General features: G+C 31.6%; 1 protein-coding gene across 1 annotated transcript; it reads right to left on the bottom strand.

Annotated features, from left to right (window-relative positions):
• Window positions 1-5478: 5478 nt before the first annotated feature.
• Window positions 5479-6324, bottom strand: LOC118070080 (uncharacterized). Its single transcript, XM_035088500.1, has 2 exons — window positions 5769-6324; window positions 5479-5681 (listed from the first exon to the last, which is right to left on the bottom strand). The coding sequence occupies exons 1-2, from the start codon at window positions 6322-6324 to the stop codon at window positions 5479-5481; spliced, it is 759 nt and encodes a 252-aa protein (XP_034944391.1).
• Window positions 6325-14232: the final 7908 nt, after the last annotated feature.

Raw genomic sequence — 14232 nt, 5'->3', positions numbered from 1 at the left:
TCTGGCGAGACACATTCGAGTTTTCTTGTTCGTCGTATTTTTTAGCTTTGAGACAGAAACAAGTAGAAATGTCGTGACCAGATTTTTTACAAAATTTACAAGATTCACTTTGATTACTTTAATTCGAATTATTAATTAATCAACACGTTTTAGCAGTATGACCATTTTTCTACAAATTTGGCATTTTACGTTTAAAGAGACTCTATTTGGATTTTTAAAACGAATTTTCTCAGTATGTCCAGTCTTAACACAAAGCTGACAATTTTCTTTTGAATTATTATTATCTTTTTCTCGACGATTTTTCTTCATATGACCAGATTTATTGTATGAATGACAAATAATCTTCGGTTTTCCTTGACTATTATTATTGAAACTTTTGTCTTTATCGTTATTTAGTTTATTAGTTACAAATTTAACGGGTTTATTTTTATCTTCATTTTTATTTTCTTCAATTTTTGTATTATTTGGGTCTTCACGAATTTCTTTCCGCGCAATTAATTGTAATTCTATTTCTATTTCTATTCGGAGTAGCAGTCGGATTATTTAATTTGAAACATTCTACTATTTCTTTTGCTTTTTTCCGTAATCTATTAACAAAGTCTACTACTAGTTCATGATCTTTCTGAAACATTCTTCCTAGTTTACCTTGCAACTGAAAGAGTGAGTTAGAAGGAACATAAACTTTTTTAAGGTCTCTTATATGTTCACTTACAGTGCTATATGTTATTTCATTTAATGCATCTTTAAGTAAAGGAGATGATTTACTACCAAAAATTAATTTAGTGAGATTTGATTCTACTTGCTCTGGTAACATACATTTTGCTTCCTCACAACAATTTAAAAAATCAATTAATTCTTCTGGTTTGCCCGTAAATATAGGAATGCATATTAACGCGTCTTTGAGAGATATATTTTGATTATTAGACATTCCCCTTTGTTCCGTTATATTTACATCTAAATATTCCGTCTCTACGTGAGCTTGAGTTTGATTTATTGTTTCGTCACTATTATCACTCTCGTCAGATGTAACGAGTTCACTCGATTTGGATATTTTTGTTAGATCACCGATACCCGAATCAACAAACTTGAAACTTTTAGGTCTAGTAGGCAGAGCTAAACCTTCAGGATATAGTGGGTCACCGGTACTTCTCAACGAATAACTTTGTTTATTATTATCAGATGCTCCAGAATTATCAGAAATTTCAACTATTTCTCCATAGAAGATCATTGTAATCCCGGAGGAGCCCCTTAAAATTGTTATGTAATTTTGCTCTTTAAAGGTGTCAATACGTAAACCATATACTTAACCTTAAAGACTTTGAGTTCCTCTTTTTGGTCCTAGCCTTTCGACCAATAGACAGGGATAAGGGGATATTCGATGGAGAGAGTAAAAATGTGTGATTTATATAAAAATAATAACAAAATTTTATTGAATGAAAATTATTGGAAAATTATAACAACAATTAACAACAAATACGTTACCAACAAATGATTTCTTTTACTTTGGTCGGGATGAATCACAATTAATTGATCCTTAGTCGATGTTCCAGTCAGCGCAATTATTCACTTTTACTCGCGAATTAATTCAAATATCAATTTAAAAATAATTTGACGATCAAATAAACTTCATACAAAAATTTACAAACTTTGAAGTATTATCAATACAATACTCAAGACAAAACGAGACTCACGATTTTAAGAGATGTTCCACGACGATCTGATCTCGATCTTACTTTTACGACAACTGACTGATGCATCAAACCTTACGTATTTATTTAGTCGAATGTGACATAATTACTTCTGACGTCATGTACTCTTTTTTTAAAGTATTATTGCTTTTCGCCACGTGGGTTTTCCAAAAGCAATAAAATATATAAAAAATTACTTCCTCAACTATTCTTCGAAATCCTTTTTATTTTAACGAAATCTTAGGAAAACTCAAAAAATAACTTGAGTATTAATCGTTAACCTCAATCCTTAAGTTTTATTGCTATTCATTTTTAGCTTTTCTTAAAATATATTTTAAATAATTATGTGAAATAATTAAAATACATTCAGACATTACAGTGCGTAAAAAATTGTAGATTGAATGTTTGATCAAAATATCAATAAACATTTGATAGCATAAATCTTATTCAGAATTTCCCTTCAAGTGTTTGAAGTATCCTACTAAAACTGCCATCATCGGATAAAAGTAAAATTTTGCGCCATGTACACTTTTTAAATGACTCTGCGAATAACCAAATTCTCATTTTTAAATAATTACTTAGAAAAATTTTGAAACACCACAAATATTTAAAATCAAATGGAGTACTATGTCATCTATAAAATTAAGTCTTTTTTTCTTTACTTACTAAGATAAAATACTAAACTACGCGCTGGACTCTTAAAAATCATTTCCTTAATTTTTAGATACGACATGAAAAGATGTTAAATGTTGTAGTATTTTATGAGATACTACAGCAAATTACGCGCGACGTATTTGAATAGAGATCATTCTTTTAAGTTTTATTTGTATTAGAGTAGCAAGTTGTAAAAATTTGTAGTGCTCTAGCGAGAGTTTAGTGTAACCACATCATCAGGAATCCTATACAGTAAACCCGCGCCTGATGACTTTGCGTCTTAACTGTTTGAGACTGTTTATTGTTCACTGTTGGACCCTCTTGAGTTAACCCGCGTCCTCCAGTCTTTTTAGTTCCGGTTGGTTCAACTTCTTTTGCTTGGTTGTATGGCACAACCTACTATGGGATCTTATTATTCATATCGAAGTCATACAAAGTTTTTTTTCTAGTATTTTTGTCAACACCTGGTATAATTGTTAATTGAAAAAATAAATGATTGTTATTTTGATCTAATTTCAGGTGTCTTTATTTTAATCACGTTTTCGAGTAGAAAATAACAATAACTTACTCGCTTGGATTAAGCATGGTTGTGAGCTATCAGGACTCACTGCCTATTTTTATGTAACTCTCTTTTTATACTAACATAAGGATTTCTCATTTTCATTCATATTTTTTCATGTGTAACACATGCATAGAAATATGAGTAAGTGAGATTGGGACTAACGATATTATGCTTTTTGTCATTTATCTTAGGGCCCTAAGTATTTTTGACATGCACTGGCATGAAATCGCTCGACAATTTTGCACTTCTTAGATAGCATTGTTGCGCTATCTGCTGAGAGAAAAAGAGTGAGATTAGATGAGTAATCGAAAAACAGTTCTTGGCAAGTTATGCTTCATTTATTTATGTTATGCTTATTTATTTATTTATGTGCAAAAAGTGGCGTACAGGGTGAAACACGAAGTTTTTGAGTGTAAGTGCAATAATAATTGTGTAATAAATGATTTCTTGGTGTAGAGTTTATGACAGGTACTTCTGCCATAATACCATGAAATTCTTGTGGAAAACAGTTGCATATTGAAATTAATTTTTTTTCAAGGAAACAAAGTTACTGACAATGTAACATGAACGGAACCGAACCTCTTTTATTTGTAGCAATGAAATCATTGTAAAAGTACATTTCTATACTATCGCAAAGCAATGCATAACCAGAATTGCCTTATTGAAACTACGAACTCGCGGATATCAGCTAGTAATATAGAGTTGTTGGAGAATAATCTAGACAGGATGAGACAAAAATTACAAATGTGTTTGTTTCATATTATTACACATTCTATCGACACTTGTGCACAGAGTTATGGCTCATTAATAATAGTAGATAGACTATGAGAGTTCTACCACACTTTTTTTTTTTCAGAGTGCTGTGGTAGAACTCTCATAGCTGTGGACGCGAAAAGTGGGGGGGGGGCGAAGGTGTCTCTAAGGTTTTTGTGGTAGAAAGCTGTAGACGTGAAAAGTGAGGGGCGGGGGGTGTTTTTAAGGTTTTTTGTGGTAGAACTCTCATAGCTGTAGACGTGAAAAGTAAGGGAGTACTTAGGTTTTGTTGAGGTGGGGGGTTGAGGGAGGATTCCTGAGGTAAGGTGTCAAACATAGATGGGGACATCTTACTGAATAATTAATGGGATGTAATCTAAGTGTAGGTGTGCTGTGTCTCGGTATGTGGACAACGGGAAAATCTTGGTAAATCACCTTGATCCTTTAAACTTGACGACCGAAGCTAATGTGATGCATTGGCTTGCAGGTGCATTATCTTAAGTTACTATGAAATCTAGAAAAATGTCCTGTGGGGAAAACACGAGTAGGAGAAAAAAAGTGAGGAGGAAGGCCTACCCTCTATTTATTGGGAGATTCGTTTTCAAAAATCACCAGTCTTGCTTCAGACATAAGTCTTGTAAAATTGTATTATAAATATGAGAAAGTGAAATGGATTCGCTTCATATCTATTGGGATATACTAATACATATACAGATATCGATTATTGGATTATTCATCAAGAATGTTTTATAAATAAAGATGATATAGAACAACAAAATGACTACTACAAAATCAATCGATACATCCATAATTATAACACTCATAATATTCCTGATATGAATGTATTGATGCATGAGTTTAATCATCAAAGAACACCTTCACAAGTTATTCATATACAAGTTTCTAAAGGATTATTTGATACGTTGTTTAAGAATGATGAAATTTTTATCGAACTATGGAAAATTATCTAAAAATAAAACACATCATGTATGGATGGCTTCAGCATAAATAAAAAATTATACTGCAAAGAAATATCATGTATTCGAGTTGAGAGCAGTGAAATATATTCAGCCATTATAGTATTGGAGAACATAGACTGTCACAAGAAGATTATACATCAGCACGCTTCATTACCATGTTTGTCCATTGATTAAAAATGGATAATAACAGCAATCATCAGAATCAAGGAGCAATTGATGATTTCTTGCGTGGAATCGATGAAGTAGCAAGTTTGCTTTGGAAGGAATCATAGGGTACAAAGGTAGATCAGTTGAACGAGACAAACTCACATTCTTGGGAATTTAGAGTTATAATATTGAGAAGCTTGGATGTCCAAAATTCGAAATATTATATAATCAATTGCGGGAACGACGTCCGGACTTATTTGAAAAAATGGAAACATTGAATTGTCTTCAGCATGACGGATTAAAAGTTCGTAGGGGTGAATCAACTCCTAGAATTGCTCATTGTCCTAAGAGGGAGGTTTACGCTTCTAATCAATTACTTTTCGGAAATATTTAATTATTATAATTTTGAAAAAATGTATATGTTAATGTTTTTTATAAATATGTATTGAAAAAATGTATCAAATATTGTATATAATTTGTTTTCTTCTTAAAATAAACTGTAAGATTAATGATATGAATGCTTTTGAATTATTTCTATGAGAAAAAAAAACCTCTAATCCTAAAATATTTATAAGATTTTTTTAAAGAAGTTCAACTTTTCTTTTGTTCCTAATTTTTTCTTTTCTATATCAATAGAAAAATGATTACAATTTTTGAAATTAAACCTAAATATAAACATATAATCTTTTTTTTTCTATATCAATTTACGAATTTGTCTACTTAATGGTTCATATCCGACTATTCTATCATGTAAAATTAAACAGTATGCAGTTGTACCCAGGGGAAACACTTCAGTAGCTCCAAATTCAAGACGAACATCGACTGACCCTGCTTTAATAGATTCTTTTTGACTTGAACAATCGATTCCAATGAATGGTCCTCCTTCCATAAAATTTCCTTTATTTAAGTATGGTCTTTTAATGTTTTTATTATAATGAAATAAATAAAAATTCGTATACAAATCATACAAAAGTGCGTATTTACTATTTAAAATATCAATATTCATGTTAGCATATGGATATCGCTGCGAATTCAAATAAACAGCGAAATCTTCAATTTTACAATGATCAAATATATCAGCGCGTTTTGACGATTGATTTTTACGTCCAGTTTGTAATGAAAATATAATATATCTTGGCTTCTCTAGTTGATTTGTTGTCTTCACAGACCAGATGTGTTTCGTTGTTATAGGTAAACATGGATATTCATATAGCTCCCATGAACTGAAGGGTATCGATATTGATAGATCTTTACTGATGTAACTTAACATATCAACTTGCTTTGAATCAGACATTGTAACATATAGCACCAACCATTCAATTTTATCAAGAGTAATTTTTACATTTTCTGCTGCCGCATTAGCGATTTCAGTTTGATGTATTGCATCCAAGTCAATGTCGGCTCTTATGAGTATTAGCTCATGTCTACAGTTAACAATGACTTGTTTATAATCCTCAGCTAATCCAAATAATAATTTTGATGGTATGATGACGTCAAAATTTTCATTCGAATCACATAGTTTTTCATTATCAAGTACCATTCCACTGTTTACCAAAGAATATTTTTGCTCTGGTCTAAATTATGGAAATCCCTTCATGAGTGTTGTAATACCCACATTTTTACTACGATCAATTTCAACTCTATTCAATTCATATCTCATTTCTTCAAATAAGAAACAAGCAAACATTGTTGCAAGTAAAGATCTGTTTAATGTAGCACTCCCATTGTCTTTTGTAAATGTACCAGTAATATAGATTGAACTTTCACATGGTGAAATACATAAATCTTGATGTTGTACAGCTATACGTATCTCATCATTGTTTTTATATAATGATGAACCATATGGCTGATGGGCATGAATCTCATAATGAGATATAGATTGATCTTGAACAATTTTTTTATTAATTTTTAATGCCGTCGCCTCCATGGTATTAAGCACAACAAGCTGAATTTAAATTTAACAATTTTTAAATTAAGTCTAAACCAAGACTTTCTAGGAATTGAGTGTTCTGAGGAGTCAGTTGTTTCACTGTTCTCCTCTTTTTTTTCGTCTTCTTCTGTTGAGATGTTGCTCGTTAGATTGTCTTTTTTAAACGGTGTACATTTGCGCATGGTTGATGGTTATCATAACTTTGTTCTTCTAAATGATCACCATAAACTATTACCATTATATACTCTTTAAATGTAACCTCCCAGTGACTGATTCAGAACGATTATTGATTAATTTTCCGTCTTGATCCACAACTCGTATCTGTAAATTATGTATTTCCCACACTGTGACAGGAAGATAAATGACTTTTGTAGGCGATTCAATAATTTTATATCCTGGTGGGAGTGATGGAAAAAATGCATGAATTGTATGAGCAAATTAATTATTCATGTATGTACCACTTGTAATATTACACTCTACACATATTGCATTAACACTCAATACTGATGTTGGTTTTTCTGATTTATATATTTCTCCTGCTTCATAAATTTTTCGTTCGAAACCTCAAAATTCACCGATAGAATCTTCAGATGTGAAGTCAATAGCTGATTTTTCGCTATATAATTCGGTAACAAGTGTACTTTTTTTAACTCCTAATTAAAGATTTAATTAAAGATCAGTCGCAATTAGAAATATGTAAATATCTTTAAGATCACAAGTACCAGTTAGAATTTCAATTGTACGCCATTCGTCTTTTATTTGATATCGAAATTTACTGTTGCCTTCATATATGTTTGGAATTGAATTAAATAATTCAATTGGAGGAAAATATGAAACCTCCAATAATAATGAATGTCCAGTAAGTGTTAATATCAAAGAATCACTCATAATGTTTACTGTATAATACTTAAAATATAAATGAAATATAATTTTTTTCACTTCATATTCATAGCTGATCATTTAAAAATTTTAAACATAAATGTTCACAGTTAGTATTATAATCTTGATATTTTTTATAGTTATATAACATCTGGTTAACATTAAAATAATTTACAAGTTCTCTGGGTGGTTTCAAATCACCAAAACTATCGAAGTATAAAACTTTTCCACCTCTTTTTTTATATGCCACCCGAAGAGTTCCAGATCCATCTTTATTATCTAAATTATTAATTGCTGATTTATTTTTCCAAGGTCCTGATGATGGTAAATCATTTCTCATGAAAACATTCCGAAAATATGGTATTTTGAATTTTTCTGTGTACTTTAACAGATCAAAATTAGTTAGTGCTCGCTTTGGTAATTTTATCGAATTTTTTTTTTTTTTAATCTTTTACCTAATTTATATCGATTCAGATATGCTCCTTTCCCAGTTCTATATCGATTCAAATAAGCGCCTCTACCCATAGCTATAGCTTCCATTTTTCCATTATGACGTTTAAGTTCATTCAACTTTTTGTTTGCTGTTCTGGAGCTATCGACAGCCTCAGCGATCTCAGCAGCACCCCCTGCTAGGGCACCTGTGGCGCTTAAACCTGCTAACAACGGAAGCAGTGGTAACAAGCCGTCAGATCTTTTCGTTAAAAGTAGACGACGTTTACGTTGTAGAGTTTTCTTTTTCTTCATTTGTCCTCCTTTCACTCTCTTTTGTCGTGAGTTAACTTTCTTTTTTTCAATCCCATTCCAAATTTTGTCTCGAGTTTCATAGCATTCACAACACTCCACGCTGCTATTTTTCCACCTAAGCCAGCGTCTCTAGCTAGTACGTGTTGCCACGCTTTTTTAGCGAGTATTTCATCTGCTAACTGTCTCTCTGATAGATTTCCTTTATTCTGAGAATATGCTATATCATGTGCTCGACAAGCAGTATCTAATGGATTGATTCTTTGATCACCACGAGCCAATCGTTGTTGTAATTTTGTACCCGGTCCACAAAATTGATAGTCTAGGATATGTAATTCAACAGGTAAATTATTAATGACTGTATTTAGTATTCCCGCTCCTTTTTCAGATGTTTTACTCTGGACAGTGATTATTCGACTAAATAAAAACTACAAGAGTGTCGATATTTAAATCTTTACGCGCAGTTATTATCGAGATGCAGTTTACACCACAAGATTTGAAATTATCTGTAGAAAATTTTGATAAAATCATACTAATGGAAAAAATACACAGACTAAACGTCATGGTGAATTATTACCAAATACTATACGCTCAGTTATTTGTGGACCGTCTAATTGTGGAAAAACAAATGCATTGTTGGCTCTAATCACTCATCCAAATGGATTAAGATCTGAAAAAATTTATCTGTATTCTAAATCATTCAATCAGCCTTGTTCTGACTTCGAGTCAGCCGGACGAGCGAACTAAAAACTAGTGGACTGTAATAAATAAGAGCAGAATAAGAACAAAAGGTTGGATGCTAGAAGGTTCCAAAAAATAGTTTATTAACACCGAATTGCTTGGGTTTTATAGATTTTATTCAACAATAACACTTAACTTAAACAATAGAAGGTAATAATCACTGAGTTTAGGTGAATTGACTGTACATTAATTGTTCATACACTTATGAATTGTCTGATGGTTATTTTTTCACCAAAAAAAAAGGTCTCGAAACAGTGAACATTCACGGTATACACCAGAGTTGTTCGGGTGTGCGATGTATATGTGAATGTCCGTGAGGCACTATGGCGTCGACGCCAGTTCAGCTTCGCGCCCAAAGACACTACAACTGACTTTACTGGACCACTAGCACTGATGAGAGTAATTTCGGTGATTCACTTATGTTCGTGAGAGTTGTCTGCGTCTACTTGACCGTCTTTGGCACTACCAAAGGTGAGCTGACTGCACAAAACCGCGATTTGACTGCGAACAATTATACAGAGATGACCGCGTGATTTGCCTGGAGCTAACTGACGCCACAAGTGCTCGACCGCGGGCTTGTTGGCGTCACTAGGGCCGTAGAGTTGCGTTCTGGGCCATGAGGGAAATACTTCCCGATGATTGGTCCAGTGAGTTGACTGACGCGCCAGTGGACAAGTCCGGCATTAACAATTTTTGAATATTTCCCGACTCACTGACTTGGGCCCCTCCAAGTCAGAACAAGCCTAAATATAAATACATGGAAAAACGACTCGAGCCGATTCATGACGTTGGTTTTTTTCCATTCAATGATAATGAACAAGTTGTAAAGACAGATGATGCTCAGCCTAATTCCATTATGATATTTGATGATATAGCTTGTGAGAAGCAAGATAATGTTCGAGCATGTTTTTGTATGGGTCGTCACAAAGATGTTAATGGTTTCTATCTTTGTCAAACTTATGCGAGAATCCCAAAACATCTAATACGGGATAATGTACATTTTATCATTCTCTTTCGACAAGATGAAATGAATTTACGGCATATATATAATGATTATGTTAATACAGATATGAAATTTTAACAAATTAAAGATTTGTGTACTTCATGTTGGAATAAAAATAATTATAGTTTTCTCGTCATCGATAAAGATAGTGAAATCAATAATGGATGATATAGAAGAGGTTTTGATTGTTTCATATGTATAAATTAAAGGCTTTATTCTGAAAGTATACATTTATATGTATAAATAATAATATAATGTTAATATATCAATGAATGAAAGACAATATGCCACCTCGAGAAAGTGAAAATTCAATAGTCAGAAGCTGTATATTTTCTCTATTTATAACGATCACATGGAAAAAAAGAAACGTGAATAAGCAAAGAAGTTGCAGCAGTATTAAAAGCTATGAAAAGACCGATCCCTATAAATAATTTGGAACGTGAAATGATGGAAAGTACAAAAATACGAGATAAAGAAGAAGAAAGAGCAGCAGAAGGAAAAGACAGAGAAGCTATAGGCGAGAAAGAAGGAGCGGAGGGGGGAGAAAGGGAGGGATCAGTAGAAAGAATAGAAGTTTTAGAAGAAGAAGAAGATCAACGAAAAAAGCCTACAGCGAATATGATGTTAAGCACCCCCCTCAAAATCACCGAAACAATAAATAAATACATAAAAATGCTTAGAGATAATAATCAAAATATAAAGACAAAGTGTGGTGTAAGAAAACTTCGAGGAAATATGCTTTACATTGGAGATTCAGAAATTGTTTTTCAGGGTGATAAAATTCTCATTGCTGATCGAGTTTATAGAAGCACACCTGGGCTACTTGAATTCTTATTTAAAAAACTACATAATAAACTTGCTGTTGATGAGAGAGATGAAAGAATTTATCGTGAAATTGTTAAATATACAAACGTGGCTCGAAAGAATTATAATCCAAATCAAGAGCTGAGAACTGATCATAGTGAAAAATACTATATGTATGTTGCAAATCATATTGGTCGTGGATTATCAACCAAAATGAGAAAATTTTTACCTCAATATAAAATCTCAAAGAAAAATCAATCAACAAATTTCACCTACTGGGATGATCCTAATGAGCTCGTTGATCGATTGAGGCTACTTACAGCCTCCTACTATGCAGGAAATAATGCTCATTCAAATGAGATAATTTCAATCATTGAAGAGCTGAGAGAAGCAAATGTTATAAAGTAAAAATTTTACTCAAAATTTACCCGAAATTTACTCAAAATTTCTATGATATATAAGTCAAAAATTGAGTATCTTTCATTTGTGTAGTGGCTATCGCACAGTTTATACGCTACAATAAAAAATGAGTATCAATCGTCATGGTCAATATTGGACTCTTAGTTACAATCAACTTCAGGGCCCTCCGGGGAATGGTTTCGAATTAACTAAGGATAATAACTATGATATTGATGGTAGAAAATTGTGTAATATAGGTGATGCTATAGATTTAAGCGATGCTGTGTCATTAAATATTTTAAATAATACTTCTGAAGAATTGAAAAAGCAAATTCAATTACTTGATAATAGAGTGAAAGAACTTAATAGAAAAACAACGGATATAGCATTTACAGTTAAAAATGATGTAGCAGCATCAGTAAAAAATACACTGGAAACTCATACATCTTCTACAACCAATTCAATCAATACAATAAATTCAAAGTTAACAGCACTTCAAACCAAGTTGGATGAATTAGAGATCATACTTAAAAAAGGTATATAATCTGAAGTATAGTCAGACACTAATCATTCTTGTGTTAGCTTTTGTGGTATTCACATCATTTTCTGAAAAAATGAGCATGCATCGTCTTGGAGAGCGTTGGGAATCTACTCCCGGTCTAGTGAGAGGACCTCCTGGAATTGGTTTCCAATTAACTAGTGACGAATATAGCTGATCCCATTGATTTAAATGACGCAGCATCATTTAAGAGTGTTAATAATATTGTGCATCAAGAATTTAAAAACTTACATGAAATACTGTTGGCGGATTTGCATGAAGCAATAGATTTATCACATGATGAAACATCATTATTGAGAGAATCTCTATCTACTTTGAGAGAACAGATAAACGACATAGAAGATTTAGTATCTGGTGAAATATCATTATCATCATTAAATAAAACTATATCTACTTTAGAGAAGAAGTTGGATAATTTTGAACAAAAATTGATCGCAGAGAGAATTTATACTGATTCTAAATTTTTAACTTTGATGCCATCACTGATTTAATGAAATCATAATGTAATGTATGCCGACAAGCTCTAATAGACCTTTTCGAAAAATGAAGGGGACAAGAAGCACTCTTGACATCATCACAATCATTGAATTTCTTGCTTAGTGGTCTAACCTGGAATAATGAATCAGATGGAAAAAATTAAGAAAGTAATTGCCGATGAGCTGCATAGACCTGCAAGAAAAAATTTCAAACATCGAAAAGTTCATATACAAGGTCTTGATGAAACATGGCAAGCGGACTTGGTTTATTTAACTGCCTACTCATCCACCAACAATAGATACAAATACATTTTAACAATTATCGATATTTTCTCGGAATATAACTGGGCTGTACCGGTGAAAACAAAAAATGGAAAGGATGTCACCGATGCTATGAAATCAGTGTTAATACAGAAACGGGTACCTCAAAAATTACATGTGGATAGAGGCAAAGAATCTTATAATAAAAAATTTCAAACACTCATGAAGCAATACACCATAGAAATGTATTCAACATTTACCAATCTAAAGGCGTCTATATGTGAACGATTCAATCGTACATTAAAAAATGAAATGTGGAAACAATTTATTATACATGGAAATTATAAATGGATTGATATTTTACCTTCTTTAATGTAATCATGTAATAATACAATTTATAGCACTATTAAGATAAAACCGAAAGATGTAACAGTTGATAATGAAATCAATTGCTTCAAGATATTTATAAAGAACATTTACATTCAGTAAATAAATGATTAAAATTGAAATTTAAAATTGGTGATAAAGTGCGTATAAGTCAATATAAACACGCATTCGATAAAGGATATACACCCAGTTGGACAACTGAAATTTTTACCATTAAATCCATCAAACAAGACATGTGACATATGAATTGATTCATTATCAAGATCAGCCGATTGAAGGACGATTCTACACCGAGAAATTAACCAAAGTCCAGTATCCAGATGTTTACCTTGTTGAAAAAGCAGAAAAATAAAGTCTATGTTAAATGGTTGGGTTTTAATAAATCACATAACAGTTGGATAGATATAAAAGATTTATAATTTTATTAATTTGAATAAAAATATACAATTTGTATCAATAAATACTCCTAATAAATAAAAACATATTTCTTATTCACTATTTTTTTCTTTTTTGCCCTTTTTCCCATGTTTTTAATGTGATTGCTACATTATCATTTTTATACCCCCATGGAAATGTATCAGTCTTTCCTCCTTGCACCATTCGCTTATCATTTTCTGCGCTTATATTTTTCTTCGAGAAATTGTACTCAATTTATGTTTTTCACTAACTATATGATGCTCAATTCGAGATTTTTTTTTATCATTAAATAAACATTCTTTATAATGATCAAATGCAATCGTTTTCATCACAGATAATTTTATTCCTTTAGCTTTTACTTTATCTCTCACTACTTCTAATTTCTTAGCTTTTATTTTATCTTTATTATTCATTTCCTCAAATGCATACATTTTAGCTTTGAAACCAATAAAACGTGTCATAATTTCACTATTATTTTCATCTTTCATTAATCCAATAACTTTTTTATTTGCTAAAGGTATACCCTATATATTATCTTTCTTATACTCTGAAGTATCAAATTTATCTATATCCTCTTCAATATGTTTATAGATATCAGGATTTTCGAAATGATAGATTAAACTATCAGTATTAGTACACATTAATTTAGCTTGCTCAAGAGGATATTTTCGAAGTATATAATTATAATGAAAATCATAAATATAAATTTTCGAAATATCAAGAATACAGAATCCAATGTATATTGGCTTATTAAAAATTACAAATCATTTTCTTATGTTCTATCGCAACCAAATTTTCATTAAAAATTACACTATAATGGTAATCAAGTTTGACATCTCTATGTTTTCTAA

This window comes from Chelonus insularis, unplaced genomic scaffold (genome assembly GCF_013357705.1).
Source record: "Chelonus insularis isolate UGA/USDA-ARS -01 unplaced genomic scaffold, ASM1335770v1 contig_50_pilon, whole genome shotgun sequence".
Lineage (NCBI taxonomy): Eukaryota > Metazoa > Arthropoda > Insecta > Hymenoptera > Braconidae > Chelonus > Chelonus insularis.
Note: the sequence above shows the minus strand (reverse complement) of the source record. Positions and strands in the feature narration are given on the sequence as shown.